The 17471-nt window shown below is 30.5% G+C and overlaps 1 protein-coding gene and 1 long non-coding RNA gene across 38 annotated transcripts in view; one reads left to right on the forward strand and one right to left on the reverse strand.

The window, feature by feature from the left end:
- Para (sodium channel protein paralytic) overlaps nt 1-17471 on the reverse strand; it is a 61563-nt gene that overhangs the window by 41667 nt on the left and 2425 nt on the right. For 20 of the 37 annotated variants that reach the window (XM_016913837.2, XM_026442609.1, XM_016913834.2 and 17 more), the window contains exons 2-5: nt 10089-10166; nt 8723-9302; nt 5644-5821; nt 1818-1850 (exon numbers count right to left, since the gene is read on the reverse strand). In XM_016913837.2, the coding sequence (XP_016769326.1) occupies nt 1818-1850; nt 5644-5790 (180 nt within the window). In that variant the 5' untranslated portion in view covers nt 5791-5821; nt 8723-9302; nt 10089-10166. 37 annotated transcript variants of the gene reach the window in all.
- On the forward strand, nt 15444-17313 carry LOC102656759. Its single transcript, XR_409162.3, has 2 exons — nt 15444-15652; nt 16575-17313. It is a non-coding gene; the product is annotated as an uncharacterized LOC102656759 (long non-coding RNA).

Here is a 17471-nt window from a genome sequence, read left to right on the forward strand (position 1 = left end):
GATCTCGTTCGATCGATGGCGTTTTCCTTTTTTTTTTTTTTCTTCTTGAAATATCATCGAAATTTTTACACATTTACCCGAATTAAAATCAATGAACAACGAAAATTTCACTCTAGATTTTTTCATCGTTCAACATTCTTCATTGTAACATTCTTTTTTTATCTCTCTCTCTTTTTTTTTCTCTCCAATAAAATATCGAAACATCGGAGGAAATTCGAGCAAATAATTCGGCAATAATTCGTGTGCAAAAAATCGAAGCACAGGCAAGGCTCGTTTCGTCTTTGTTGCAAAATTGCTGTTGGCAAGAACATACCCGCGAAACAGCGTGTATTTTCAATGGCGGTATAATATATATATGTATATATACATATGTAGACTAGAACAATAAGCGCGTTTTGTTTTATTGATATTTGATATTGTGTTGCAGAGCACAGTGACGCAATTATGACATACGTGATATGATGTACATTTGTACATACGTGTGAACGTGTGTGACCACGATAGAGATCTTCCTTTTTTTTTTTTCGATCGATCGACAGATAGCATTTTTTATAGCGTGAGTTGAACAATGACGTTGTCCTTACTTGTCGTACAAAACAATGCAAAATAAGCGATTACGCACGGTCTGCAACTCGATATAGGGTATATATAATAGAAATATGTGAACGATGAAAGTGATTTTTCTCCCATTTCAATTTTATCTTTTAATTCGTCGATTTAAAAATTTAAAAGAAAAGGATAAATTTGAAATCGAGAATGGAACCGTGATGCTTCCTCGACTGTGTAAATTTTACAAAGGAACAAAAAAGGATAAGGAAAAATTCTTCGTTGTCTTTTGGTCTGCCAGAAAAATTGATATGCACTACTTAACCCTTTGCAATCCGAACGGTATTCGACATTTTATTTCGAACCGGTAACCTAGTTTCCTAAAGACGCTCCTAATTTAAATTACATTTTCATACATTTTCGTCTCAATTTCGATAATAAATATAACCTTGATATATTAAAATATTCTCCTTTGTCTAACAAGGAACTTCTTAACAATCTCATTAAATCTAAACAAAAATTAGATAAAATCGAAAAAAGAAAATCTTCGAGACTTCTTATTTTTTTAATTCGAAAAATATTCATTCTCAATCGACGACAAATCACTTTCAATCGAATACATAACTTGTACATAAGCATAAAAAAAAACACGCAAAAGCAAAGAAGAAAAAAAAAATTATATTCCAACGAGATAGATAAGACATCATCCTCCTGTGTGTTATTAATTAATAAAATTTCAATCAACGACTCGCCGTGCAATTAATAATCTTATTGCGGATCTATCGACACGTGGAAACGAGGCAAGCGCGAGGGGATCGATGTGAAACACCGTGAAAATTAAGTGTCTCGGTGGGTGGACGTTGCGCATCATCGGGCAAATATGAGTGGCACAAGTGTACGATCGATCGGACCGTAAACGATTGCACTTACGAATGCACGAAGAAATGGAAATCTCTTTGAATATGAAAAACCTATTCTATTGTACGTACGTATGAATAGGATGCATTTTATGGGCCATTTTGCATGGTGTTTGTGCGTGTGTATGTATATACATATATACATAATATTCGTGTATATGTACAATAATCAATGATCGATAAAATAATTTGGATGATAGAGAGAGAGAGAGAGAAAGAGAGAGAAAGAAAGAGAAAGTAAAGAAAGAGAATAATTGTGTATGCGTGCATTTAGTTGTTGTTGTTCATGTGTGTTGTGCGTGTGTGAGTAAGTGTATGTGTGCGCTTATTACTTAGCGTGACGTAACGTCTTACTTCTTTTTTCTTTTTCTTCCGTCCAAAACCTCCCTGAAATTGGAGAAACGGAGAAACACTCGTTACACACAGAGAAAAAACACAGAGTACAGGGTATAAACAGAGATACGGGGAGAGGGAAGGGGAAGAAGGAAGGGAAGGGGGGGAGAGAGAGAGAGAGAAGGGAGAGAAGGAGTAGGTGATAGAAGAGACAGAAAATTTACAAAATTTATTAAAAAAACATATATAGTTTCTAACTAAAGTATGAGATTAAATTGGTTATCTAATGATGGTTAAAACTATGTAAAAATAGTACACATGTATATATATATGTTATATGTTGGGATTACGTGGATTGATTATTTGTTAAAGCTGGAGATGATTGAGAAGTAGAAAATGAAAGGAACAGAGACAGATATAGAGACAAGAGTTGGAGGTACAGAGATAATTAGATCGTCGGGAAATAAATTGCGGTTTTTCATTATTTCATTTAACGGAATTAAAGATCGATTGCGCGCGATAAATTTTGACTTTGATTGTTATTTTAAAAATTGGACATCGTAATATACTTAAAATTTAAAATTTATCGAAATTACATCGAAAAAGTTATAGGAAAGGAATTATTACGATTTTTCATTTCGATTAAATAAATTAATATTAAGTTGAACGATATTTCACAATTAATTTCCAGACATTCGTACATATTCATATAAAGATAGATAGATAGATAGACAAATAGATATATACATATACATACGTTTCATGTTATATAGAGTTATATATATGTATATGTATATCACGTTGGCTTTTATATATATATATATACGAAACGAAATATGTTGAAGCGAGAGGATCGCGGGATTAGGCAAGCCAGGAGAGAAAGGAAGAGATATATATATATAGAGAGAGATCGAAGCGTACCAATTGATACCATCTCGCCTCTCTCTTTCCCTCCCTAATATTACTCTACGGGATTAGTTGATATAAAAGAGGAGACAGTGAAAAGAGATTTCGTTAATTAATCGGGAAAACCGAATTTTGTAAGTAGGTCTCGAGCTCAAGAGATCAATATTACATATATTCGTAATTCGAAACATTGATAATTAATTGGAAACAAATATTTTTATTTCAATTAGAACAAAAATTTGTTGATATCTTTAAGATATTTTTCTTTTTTTATCGTAGATAAATTATTGATAGAAAAAAATTAAGAAAATCTAAAATTTAAAATCTTTTCAATAATATAGGATCGATCATTTTTTTTTTTTTTGAATTTCTAATTATAGTTGTACTGTAACACTGAGCAAACACGAAGGATTAATCATTAATCATGTTTATCATTAATGTTTTTGTGAAATCTTCTTCTCAAAATCGTATTGATAATATCGATGTTATTTCTGTCTTTTGAATATAAAAAAAAAAATAGAAGAGTAGAAGATAATAAAACGTAAAAGTATCAAGTGAAATTTTTGGTAAAAATTTTCCTTTCTAAAAGAAAATTCACGTTTAAGAAGATAGGCGAGATATAGGTAGATATTATTGACCCATACTACTAGAGCGCGGCGGAGTGAACAGTGTAAGGGGAATAAGACTGTCTATAGTCTGGCGCGCCTAGAACGGCCACATCTACAAATATATCTCTCCCTGTACTTTCTTACACGTGCAGATTTATTTCTAATACGAAAGACTTTTTTTACATTTAAATTTTTACCAAAAAAAAAACAAATAACAAATCTTCGAATTGAAATTTAATTTAATAATTTATTATATCGTAATATAAATCATTAAAGAACTGTTACTTCCGATCAACAAATCTTTAAACGAGTAAAATTGCTAAAGAAAAGAAAAGACAGAAAAAAAGAATAAACAAATCTTCAAATTAAAGAATACATTCACCCAACAATCCCTCGAATAATTAAAATAAATATCGCGGGAAGGGAAGAAAAAATTCGAATCGTTGAAAAGAAAAGAACTTCGAAACAAACAAAATCCCTCGAAAGAGAAAAGACAATTAACACCGATATCACAAGTACATCGATGAAAGGATCTATCCTTTTCATAATGAACTTACCAGTGAAAGACTCAGGTACAATTAATATTACCTATATATATATATATATATATATATATATATATATACACAGACATATATACATATATATATATATATGTTCTGCGAGGCTACGTAAGTTAAAAGGAAATGTTACAGTATAACGGAGGGAGAGAGAGAGAGAACTACGACACAGCGATATTTATGTACGTATATATAGAAAACAGGCACAGATAGTGACACTGCAGACATCGAGCTCGTACGCGAAACATATCTTTGGTAACACAGAAACAATACATTACTCGACGACAATCGTGTTATATATATATATACATATAATATATATAATATATATATATGTATATATATGTATGTAGACAGATGTAGACAAAAATCGTCGAATATGGGAAATGTAGGCATGTATTTTCAACTACGTACGTTCAGCAGTAAATCAAGCAAACAATGAACGCGACGGGTAGCGACAATCGGTTGTTTACAAGAGGGGTTAAGGTAGAAACACCGCAGCTTGACGTATAATCGTATATATATAGTATATAGTATATAGATAGATATATAATGATATTGTGAACATGAAGAAACAGATCTCGCAAAATACGGCACTGCAGCTACGCAAAATAAACGTACGATCAAAAAATGGAAAAAAAATAAAAAATACAAAAAGTAAAAAAAAAAATATCTCAAAAAATACGAACAGTAAATACTGTATAAAACGTCCATTTAGCGTCAGGGACACAACATCAGTTATCATCGTATGTATCTTAAGATCGATTAATATTCATTCGAAAATAAACGAATTGTTAAAATTATTATTTTAAATAATTTATTAATTTCTCGATATCAATCATTCTTCAATCAAGGATTTCTTTCTTTTTTTCTTCCTTTCCATGAATATTAATCGATTCTTAAATAAAAAAAAAAAAAATGTAATTACTGGTGTAAAAAAAAGTCTATAACGCACTTAATAGCGATGCATGTACGTTTCGAGGTCTCGCTATAGAGATCTGCAAAGTAGAACAACCTGTGTATCGATGTTAATAAGCACGTTACGTAGAACGATCGTGGGTGTCTTCTTGGAACTCGTCTAACTGGAAACGCGAATCACCGGATAAACGCGATTTCTTTCTTTCTCGTTTCTCTTTTCAAATCGATTTTCTTTTTTTTTTCAACGATTATCCTACATATAGAGATATGTACAGAGATATCTCGTTCACGTTTACAGTGTCAATGATTTTTTTCCTTTCTTTTTTTCTTTTCTCTTTGCTATGGAGTACAACACGTAAAAAAGGACATGTGGTTTTATGGGAGATTTGAGTTGGAGATCGATTTTGCGCGAATAATCGACAAGAACGATTCACGTGGCTCCTCCTCCCAGGAGGAGCCACTTCCCTTCTGCTCCGATGAATCGTGTCAATCCCTCCGTTGTGAATCAACAGCGGGCACGAAATTTCCACGAATCAGATGGCATCATCGAAATTGCACTTCTTCGAAATTTATAATGATTCACAATCCAATTTGTATCGTTTGATCGAAGGAATTGAATACGAAACACTTTTTTGAACGCAGAAGAAAAGTGGAATGAAATCGTTCGCCGATCATGTAAAATGTATGCATAAATAATTGTATGGAAAATTTATGAATTTGTATAGATCGAAAATGAAGATTAGAAAAAAAAAATCCCGATAATCGGCCAGCCAACAAAGATTCCTTTCGAATCGATGACGGCTGGCCATTTTTCTTCAAACGTGGATGAAAAGAAAAACACGGCCGCGTTCCTACCTCGCCTTCCGCTCTCTTCTTCTCGAGCTCCTTCTGCTTGGCATGTTCCTCGGCGATGCGAGCCTCGATCGCTGCCAGGGACTCCCGCGTGAACGGACGGAACAAACTTCTTTCTTCCTCTGATACAGAGTCAGAATCTTCGGACATTGTCTAAGCTGCACACAGCTGAGCCACCTTCCTGGACAATTACAATCGTTCCTGTTTTAGTTACAAATGTATAAACGTGAATTATTTATATTAATTATCCTGATATTAATATATCCTTGAACTCGAAGGATACTTGATTTGATATTAATCTTAATTTTGACATTTTAAAAGTTGGTATTAAGGAGAAGTTGTTCAATATCAATTGATAATAATAATATCCTGGATGAATAAATTAAATATCCTCAATTTTGATAATATTTGACGAACTTTTGAAAAGTTTTTTATCGATTATTATATGAGAATCATGGATGCTAAATATTTCTTTTTTATTTCACGAGGCGAAGAAAATCTTTTAACTCGTGATCAATAGCGATCAAAATGTATCAAGGTATTTCTTTAAAGTAGTTTATATATATTCGTGAAACTATAAGCTTATAGATCCCGTATCTGAGGAAATTGTAGGCCGAACTTATTTCTATAATGGGATGGCACACTTCTAAACCCCTCTTTCCCAACTCTATGTCTCAGACCACTTAGTAATAAACTTCACGATGTTACGATATCGTAGAATTTCGTGTTGGGATGTCTCAAACGCGAGGAGTTGGAAGGAAGTACGTGTAAGCGTGCACCTTTTATCTCGAAACGCTTCGAATTTTTTTTTTTTTGAGCTTATAAAAATAAATTTTTATTTTCGAGTCTAAAAATCGAAAATATAATTATCGATTTCGAAAAATTTTTTCTCTCATAGTCTTTCTTTCTTCTTCTTCTTCTTCTTTTTGTGAACGTGAAATTAAATTTTTTTTTAAGAATTAATCCAGTTTCGAGAACACACTTTAGGGAACAATTATTTATCAGTATTAAAGAATCCTGTAAACCGTACTCGACAGATTGAAATATTGCAATATCGATGCACGACAAAGAACTTTAACTTTTTCCAATCTGTCGCGACATCCCGATTTGTCTGGTGCACTTAAAAATTGGAGCACTGCCAACACGAGCTTTATCGTATTGAAACGAGAAGCCCCGATGTAGGATCAGCTCCAACTTAATTATTAAACATTGTGTTATTGAAAAGCCATGAACAATGTAAGGGATAAAACCGCGTTTAAGTCGAAGGAAAGAAGACACTAGTTGAATCTTGATGAACTTTTTTTTGTGAATTGTGAATTAAGTCGGAAACATGTAAATCTGTATTCTCTCTATAGTTAAAGAATGATTCGTTTCTATGATACATTCAGAAAGATTATAATTGTATGTGTGTTGCAAAATTTTATAATTTCATTGTTTGATATTATGTATTTTTTTATATTAAAAATCTGCGAATGTAAAAATTATTAAGAAAAATTAAAAAGGTTATAAATCATTTCTTTTATATCGTGTAAAAAGTTTGATTAATTTGTAAGATATTTAAAATTTCTTTCGAATGATCAAAGTTTTCCATAAATAGATATACTAATGCCTTGTTCCTGAGAATGCTTGTAAGCAGAAATAGAAAGTTCATTAAGTATGCATGAGATTTATCGAACTTCCAAGCTCATTCAATGTCCTCAAAATCGTGTTAGAACGGATAATAAAACTAATTACTTATTTTTATTTTTTTATATGTATAATATTAATATATTTAAAGAAATTTATATTTATATAAAATATTCTATTTAAAAAAATAAAACAGAATTATGTCTTGTAAAAACTAATTTTTCAAATAATTTTAAATTATAATTTTTATAATTTTCTATTATATTTTAATAAAGGTATTTTTCTATTATAGTTTTTTTCCATATATATATATAATATAAATACTGTATATTTTAATACTATACCATAATTATTTTTGGCTGCTATCATGCTGTCCTCTTTTCATTTCTTCTACTCTATCACTATATTTTTATAGCCAGAGCCAAAGATTTCAGTAACAAGGACATTAATCTATTTCCCCCATTATATCTCTTTTTCTTATAAAAGAGATAATTCTAAAAGAATAAAAATCTATAAAATGACCATTGACAAAAATAATAAACTATGAATTTATATATTCACCATTGATTAAATTTTCATACATTAAAAAATCAGAATAAAATTATTAAAACCATTAAGAATTATTGCTCATTTAAAATTTTAAAATTAAATTTTCATACGTGTAAAAATAAAGTGAGACAAAATGAATGGAGTATCCTCTTTGCTTTGTACCATCCTTCTCTCAAAATGATATATAGTTTATGTCGATTCGAAATTGAGAGCACGTAGTAAAAGTATTAGCCCTTTGCGATCCTACATCAAGTTATAGTTGACATTTCATTCCATTCCCTTCCCCATTTGTGATAAATAAAAATGAAATATAATATAATTCCATTTACACTATAAATATAATCTAATTAATTTTTGACAATTTTGATAATTGATTTTCTTAAACAATAAATTGTATTACATTTTTTAATTCTACTTCAATATCAAAACTACATAATTTTTACCATTTTAGAGATGATTAAATCCAACATGAAATACTATATCCACTTAAATAATATCCTAAAAGCAACATTCAAAGATATATTCAAATTTTTAAAAACAATTATCAGGCCCAAAATTTCAAACAGCTCTCTAAAAGCAAAATTTCAAACGTATTCAAATCGCAAATAGTTTTCGAATCTATCCGTCTCTTTGATATCAAGATTTCAAACACGCATCCTTTGAAAATGTAAATCAACCGGAATGAAACGCCAAACGTAATTTATCCCCAGGCCAGAAAGGATTAATCGCTTTACAACCACGAACGAGATACGTCCCGTGACACAACAGTTCCACAAAGTATCTTGAGAATTCGAATATCAATCATCGAGCTAACAACACTCTCGTCTATATTGCATATAAACCTATATCTTGGAGATATCTTCGCGAGCTCTCCTCTATTCAAATCCTTTCAATTCGCGGTACTCACTTTTGATCGGTGCTAACAGTTCCTGAAGTGTAATGTGCGCGTGTCCCACGATGCGGGGGGGTAATAGAGTGGCTGCTGCGGTGGCTGCGGCTGCGGCTGACGAGGACGAGACCGGTGCTGAGAACCGCGCGACTTGCCGGCTAGTGGCCGGTACCTGGTCGTCGTCGTCGATTCGGGACGCGTCGTGCCGTCGAACCGATTTGACGACGCCGTTACGTACGATCGGACGGATAAATTCGACTCGTGCAGCACGTCGACTGCCGATCTACCGTTTCCCCTCGTTCCCCTCTTATACTTTTCGATCGCCGTGACTCTGCCTCTACCTTTGATACTCTCCCTGTTGATTCCACTACCGCTACTTCTAACGTTGCTCCGTTTCACTTTCACGCTAATACTTCTGCTTCTGATGCTGCTGCTGCTGCTGCTATCGTTGATGATGATGCTGTTGCTGCTGCTGCTGCTGCTGCTGCTACCTGAATCTCGTTCCGACGAAATGGCGACGAGAAATGACGAACGCGCTGCGGCAGTGCGTGCTATGTCGGGGACCGTCCAACGCGAACCAAGATTTTTCATGTCCGACCTGCGATTCCAAAGTGTGATGATTTTTCTGATCGAGTTTCAAGGTTAGATTAGATTAATTGTTTTTGTAGTTTTCCAGGAATCATTGTTGGAGGTAATTTCTTTGATCTACTGTTGGATTTGAATTAAATTTTTAAATTTTCAATTCTGGAAATTCAAGATATATATATATGTGTGTGTGTTGAAATATTTAAAATTTACAAAGTGTGATGATTTTTCTGATCGAGTTTCAAGGTTAGATTAGATTAATTGTTTTTGTAGTTTTCCAGGAATCATTGTTGGAGGTAATTTCTTTCTAGTGTTGGATTTGAATTAAATTTTTACATTTTCAATTCTGGAAATTCAAGATATATATATATATGTGTGTATTGAAATATTTAAAATTTTTTTGTAAAATTTTGTAGAATTATTATAATGTGATGATGCATTTAGGATTTTCTAATATGTTCGTGAAAGTATAAAGTTTATGTAGAGTATCATATTGTTTTAAAAGAAAAATTATTTTGTTGCTATAGAATTGATAATTTTAATTAGAAAGGAAATATAACATAATGTTATTAATATGAACTAGTACAAACTACATAATCTATTATCCACTGATTGAGTGCAAGTAGATTTGTACTACCAGTGAATAATTCAAAAATAAAATTTATATATAAATTAATCATTGGAAAATACTCGTATCATAAATTTTTATAAACTTTCTTAAACAATATATAGGAAACAGTTAAAATTAAAATCAGACACTAATTGATTAATCAAACAGATTGACTTATATAATACTCACGTGTGAATGAAGCGACGGGTGCGATCAATCCGTTATTCGATATAACATAGTCTGATCTTCGAGTCGATCGATACTTATCTACAACAAAAATAAAAATCTATATTAGTAACAGTGATCTATCTTTAAAATCCATCAAAAAATCTTGAAGATATATATACATATATCTTCAAGAAATCTATATAAATTTACATTTAAAACATATGAAAAATTTCTATATATTATGCAACGTATTTAAAAAATATAAAATACTTCCAAAAAATACAACATACCGAAATAATATAAATTACTAATAACGTATCTTAAAACGATAATATGAAAATGAAAATTTTCAAGTAAATTACAAAACAAATATAATAAATAACAAAAATTCTTAAAAATGTTTTTCATTCGTGATAATCCTTTTGTCAAACTAAATAGTATAAGAAAAAAAAAATATCGGAATAGAGAACGTAAATCAGCCTCGAGGATCGTATATATATATATATATGTATACGCGACGTTTTCGGGCGGAATATCTTTTGGCAACGAGCAGCCACTCGAGAGTTTTGTCGTTCGTAAAAAAGTGCGGCGTGTTCACGCATATTCACGACAACAAAAATTTATACACGGAGCATGCGATATAGAGGCGGCTCGAGGAAGGGTGTCGGTGGTCTTTGACCGAGTTTCGTGCGGTCGATCATATTCCGCCGGAACTCGGTCACGCGCTTATGCATCGGTGTCGTCGCCACGGCGCCAACGGGAGAACCCGCGCGCTCCCATACGCAAAGCAGGAAAAGTAAGAGTGAACGGTTGATTGCCAGTGGGTATACGCAGGATCAAGCCGCGCCGAGTGGCCGGCCGAAGAAGGACGAAGATGCCCGAACCAATTTAAAGACGGCCACAAACTAACGATGTACCAGAAAGGAAAATCGACTGTGATTCGATTACGCTAATTGTGTCCAATTTTTTTCCCCTAGAAATTAATGAATCTATAAATTATACGATAATATTAAATTTTTGTTTGGAAATGTTTAAAAAAAATGTTAAATTATTCAATTCTTATTTCTTTTTGTTCATTATATCAATAATAGTATTATAACAGTATTTTTATAATTTTTAAAATGCAAATGTCGAGCATTATTTTCTTCATCTAAAGATTATTTATTAATATTAATATTTGTTATCAAATTTATGAATTATGAACCAAGTATTTTCTTTAAGATCAATTTTAATTACTTATATTTAAAAAATAATAATAAATTGCAATTTATTACTAATATTTTGTAAATGGTACTTTACAAATAGAAAGTGAATAATATATATACAAAAATTTAATTTCTTTATTTCTTACAAAAGTTTGCAATTTCGACTATTTATCTTTTTATCATATTGATTTTTACGATTGTATCAGTTTGACGCCAAGAAATAAATTAAGAGCTTGGAAAAATAAGAGTTGAATGAGGATTGATCTTTTGAAAGATACTGGAATGTACACTCTCATTCAAAAGTCATAAGATATTCATTATATTTACGAGAATATAAAACAAGTTATAGGGAAATATATATTATTCATTTTTTATAATTAAAATTCACTCTTTACATTCATAGAAAAATAATCTAAAATTTAATTAAAAATGAAAACTTATAATTTTTTTTAATATAAAAAATATGAATATCATTAAGAATAAATATTTCTATGATTCTATGGTTTAATGTCAATTTTATTTTAATCCTTAGTTGTTTTTCATTTTTCCTAATGATAATTAATTATCTTTCTCTTTTCTAATATTTGACATTGAGAAAGTGACAGTATTTTGAAATAATACGAACATATCGTGAAAAGTACAATAAACATTATGGAAAAAAAGATACATAATCCGGCGACATGGAATGCGATGAAGCTCAATTTAATTGCCTATTGCAGCTTTTATTCTGCGGATATATGACTACAATAAAAACGGCAGTCTGCCAACACGCAGGCTAGGAGAGAAACGGGGTCAGGTATGTCTACGGTAAATCAGCCTTCATCGAGGAATCAACAAAAGCATTCGACGTTACAAGAGCTCCCTGTTAAAGAGTCTAAACACTCCGATTTTTTTTTTTTTTTGTATGTACGGAGTATGAATTTGCAAGGACGCTTTAGAAATAGCAATTTATAAGAATACCATTGGAAATATTCGGATTATCGAAACGCTATCATCTCGTGAACTGAAAATTACAAAAATAATACCACGATGTATAAAAATCTCTACATTATCTTATAAATTCATTAAAAATAATAACGATAAATATCTTAATCAGCGTAGAAAATTTTATTCTATGAAATTTGTACCATCAATATTACTTACTCTCTATATAAGACAATCAAATATTATACAAACATCGTGAGAAAACCGTTCCGAACAGTCTTTTTGAAAGCTCGAATCGTGGATCAATAAGCAAGTACCAATGCATATAACGAATACACGATCTATTTCGATGTTGGCATGATTCAAATAAAGGATATACTTCGTTATAAAATCTCAATCCATACTCTAAAAAACTCGATACGGAAAACTCTTTCGTCTCTTGTATTTAATCACGAACGGACTAATTCGCGCTATCCGGTAAGTACGTAACGCGGAGAAAGATAATCTGGTAAAAGTTCCGCACGTGAAAACGTGATACATATCGTGGCAAACACTGCATTCTCTGTAATTGCACGGCTGCCATCTTGATGGAGAGTACGGCGGAGGGTACAGTGGCGCTACCGGAGGAGGAATAACGTAGGAAAACCGTTTTCTCCACGTTGTGGTGTGGCACAGTAGCGACCCAACACCAATGCCGACATTGCGTGACGTCACGAACCAGGCCGGGTACGTTGCGGAAAAACGTTGTCATGACGACGAGTGCTGACGCTACCGTCGCCGCACCGTCGTCGTTACCACCACCATCCGGCGATCCCACATCCACACCAATGCCAAGGATTGAAAATAGGGGGAAGGATAAAGAACTGTTTTTCTATCCTACGATCTTTTCTTAATCCCTTAATTCAACCGTGTATATCGGTCTCCGATCCGGAAACTGCTGGACATTCGGATGAATCACGAATGTAGGTCGTTTGGTATGGATTGAAAACGATACTGAAGGGAATTGAAAGAAATTGATATAGGAAACATAAGAAGGATCAAAGAATATAAATGTAAATAGGAAATAAAAATATTTTGATAATTTAAAATTGAAAAATTGAAATTAGAAATATTCATTAAATGAATATGTATGTATATTCGAAAATAAAAATGGGAATAGAAATTAGTTGATGAAAGAGATACAGAAAGGTGAAAAGATAAAATCATGATCATTAAGATCTTAAAAAAAATAAAATCTGAGAAATATAGAGATAGATAAAAACAGTAATGTGTTCAGAATTAAACTTAAAATTGGATATTATATTTATTATATTATATTATTATATTATATTATATTTATATTATATTTATATTTAATTTATAATTCCACTATATCGATTTTACCTGCTTATTACATAATCGTAACTTTTGAAAATAATAACATTCTGAGATTTTAAAATTATAAAAATAAAATATTGTATATTATATATTTGCAATATTAAAAAAATTGAAAAATTTTAATATAGACTTTCAACTGAAAATAATTCATAATAAAATGAAATTTGTTATAATTTTTAAATATAATAAAAAAATATATTTAAAAATTGTTTAGAAAAATATAAAACTTTTGAAAGAATAAAAAAATACATTTATATTGCGATATAATAAAATATTAACAAGTAGAAGAAAATATAAATACGATGGCAGTAGTAGAAAATTATTTTGCATCACCAATGAAGGACGACTAATAGATTATTATTGGGCGCGCCTGTTGTTTTAGCGATGAAAGATCGTATAGATATCACCAAAAACCAGAATCGATAATCAATTAACGCATATGAATAACTAACTTTTTAACCGAGATTAAATTTTTCATATACTTCGAAAGTCATTATGAAAATCGAAAAAAAAATTTAATCAATACAGAAACTTGACTGAACTTAAATAACGAAATCTAAATTATTTAAATATTAATATCTCTAAAAATTTATAAAATTAAAAAATCTATTTAAGAAATATTAATATATAATGTATATATAAATATATATATTAAGATATTATCAATGATATTATTTTAATGTATATTTAAATAAACTATTTTTTCAAATAAAATATCCAAGAAAATAATATCTGGAGAATTCATATTTTCATATTTTAATATATAAACTAAACCATTTAAAAAGCATATAAATCATATCATGATGTTAACTAAAATATTAAGTATATAATGCAAATTGTTGCTCTCACGACATCAGCTGCACTGACACGACCCACAAAAGACAAAGTATATCTGAAACTAAAGTATAGTGCAGAACAGGGCCATGCGTTCTTGCGAGGACAATCGATCGATTGCCCCTTTGCCTGCCTGTATGCCTGTCTGACTTCTCTTACGGATTTTCACTTGTCATTACACTTCAGAAACACTAACCTATAACAAAGATGCGATCTTGATCAAGTATTCTTTATTAATCGATAGAACTTTGAACCCTACATCATTTTCTCTATATATTTCAATATCTTTCTTCTCTAAAGGAAATCTGCGAATCCCTTTCTAAATTTGTATTTTTTATTTATCATTTTATTAGATCAAAAAAAGCAAATAAAATTATTATTTTGTTTATTATAGAATCAAAGAAAGATAAAATATTTTAAATTTTCATTAACAAATTATGATATATATTTTTTTAGAAGTTTGTAATAGAAAAATAAAGATATTAGATATTATTCTCAATCGAAATGAAAAGTTCAATAATCTCATTAAGCTGAACTTATATATTCAGAAGATACATTATTCAATTATCTGTCTGTTTGAAGTTTTAATGTGCTACGACTTAAATGCTGTACTATTTTATAGGTTTCGTTCTTTAGAATGATTTAATTGTCTTATTTAACATTACAATTGTTAAAATTTTCTATTTGTGATATTTATAATACATCAAATAATTTAAAAAGTATTAAAATTAATATTTTAAAAAAATATATTTAACAAATAATTAATAATAAAAAAATATTAAAATGTTATTTAAAAATTATTAAAAGAATGAATGAAAATATGAAAATTCTAAAAAATATTCAAAATAATTAAAAAATTAGAATATTAAAATCATTATTCATTATATCACAATTAATTCATATTCATATTTAACTCCATGACATTGAATGATTGCTTTTAATTATATCAAATTTACTAATTTTAAGATTAGCTATAAAAGAGAGGAAATCCCACAGGAATACTCTATATTAATATCATAAATTTCAGAGTGACACAGCATACCAACGTTTTGAGTGCAGTTCTGCTTAGAACATTGTGCAAAGCATATCGCACCTGTTGCGTTTGCTCGTTCAACGTTTGCCCTGCAAAATCTCCCTCCTTCTTTTATCGTCATCTTCGTTAATGCGCACGCGCATAGTTTTATAACGCCGTTGCTTATCATGGCGCATTCAGAATCAGAGAGAGAAAAATCATTGTCGAAAGAGGTTAGTTCTGAATTCCCTATTCTAAATTATTCCTACGAACATGATTGTAACAAAGATTGCTTTGTGCATTGTATCAAAGCATTTTTTATGTAAACATTCTAGTTATAATTCCTGCAGATGCAATATCATTGTTAAGAAAAATCAAAAATTCTTTGATCACAGATAATAAAGATAATAAATTGATTGAAAACGAGAATATTTCAATGGATATTAATTAGGACTGATAATTTATTAATTAGAATGATTTAACAGGATTACTAATAACAGTAATTTCATGGTTAGACTTAACTATTAAATCATTAATAATTTAATGGTTAGAATTACTGGTAATTTTATGATTAATTATTGATCATAATAAATATATAATTGTCAATTTGTTAGTGGATTAATTAGTTTAATTAATTAGAATTACAGATTATTAGAAATTTAGTATCTAAGACAAATATTAAAATAATTTCAAAATTATTTAAATATTATATTTTAAAAATTTTGAAATAATGAACTCCAGAAATTTACTATGTTTCTAATATTAGAAAGTTTGAAATCAAGAATCATTAAATCATTTAATCCAGCTACAGCTCTTAAATTTAATTAATACAATTGCAAAATATTGAATGCTTTGAAATTGCAATTATAAAAAAATTGCATGTTTTGAAACTGCAATTCTAGGAAAATGTAAATTTGAAAATGATATATATTAAATAGAAATTTTATTCTATTTGATTATTTTATTAGAATTACTAGTTATAGATCTTATATGGAATCTTATAATCAAAAACTATAAATTATAAGTTATTTTTAATTTTATTTAAAAATAAACGATTTTCATATATGATTTTATCATGTAAAATAAATAAATGATTAGATTGAAATGGATAGAAAACTGTTGCATGCCAAATGCTAACAAGTAACGCTTTTACAGGAATTGCATTTAATGAATCGAAATATCAAGGATAAGAGAGGGGACAGAAGGTTTCGAGAGCACAAGAGAGTTTAAGTCGAAGAAATCGACTTTGACGTCATGCTTTTCTCGCGCGACGAACGGATGGGAAAACGCTTCCTTTTAGCCACAGACAATGTAGCTTTGAAACGACCTTTGACATTACACGGCTATACTATCGATCTTTTATTTAAGTTAAATAGTTCATCAAATTTTAAACGATGTAAATATATCATTCTCCAAGACACATGTACAAACCATTTGATTTTATACAATATGTATGTTCATAACCTAAAAAATGAACATAAAAATAACCTAAAACTTTTACTTTTGATTTAATCCTTTCATATATTTTCTAATGAAATACAAATGAAAAAATAAAAATATAATGATATTTTAACATACACAACAACATTTCCAATTCTTGTCTTAATTTGGAGGTTATGTTCATCGATCGAGAATTCGAAAATTGATCATTCTTAAAAAATCAAAGTGAACACAATTCATGCGTTTCTTTCACATCAAGGAAAGTCCCAGTGAGTCTGATGGTCGTGCATGAGGCGGTGATCGATACCATCGCACGACTCTTAAGCGGATCGTGCACGTCGTATTGACCGGCAATTTTCGCGCGGAGGAAGGTCATCACGAGACATACAAGAACACAGAGTGAGCATACAAGGAATACGATATAACCGGTATGTAGTGTGTGCGCCAGGGAATACGACCTTCATCGTCACGAACACAAAGGTAGCTGAAGCTATTTCACGTGCGACTAATCTCGAGAAGAGAGAGCAAAGAAGAAGAGCAAGCGCTTATCGTCATCGCGAGAATGAACCCCTGACTGATCCCTGACCGAGGCAGTTATCGATCGATATATCG

The sequence above is a fragment of the Apis mellifera genome, linkage group LG9, assembly GCF_003254395.2.
Source record: "Apis mellifera strain DH4 linkage group LG9, Amel_HAv3.1, whole genome shotgun sequence".
NCBI classification, from domain to species: domain Eukaryota; kingdom Metazoa; phylum Arthropoda; class Insecta; order Hymenoptera; family Apidae; genus Apis; species Apis mellifera.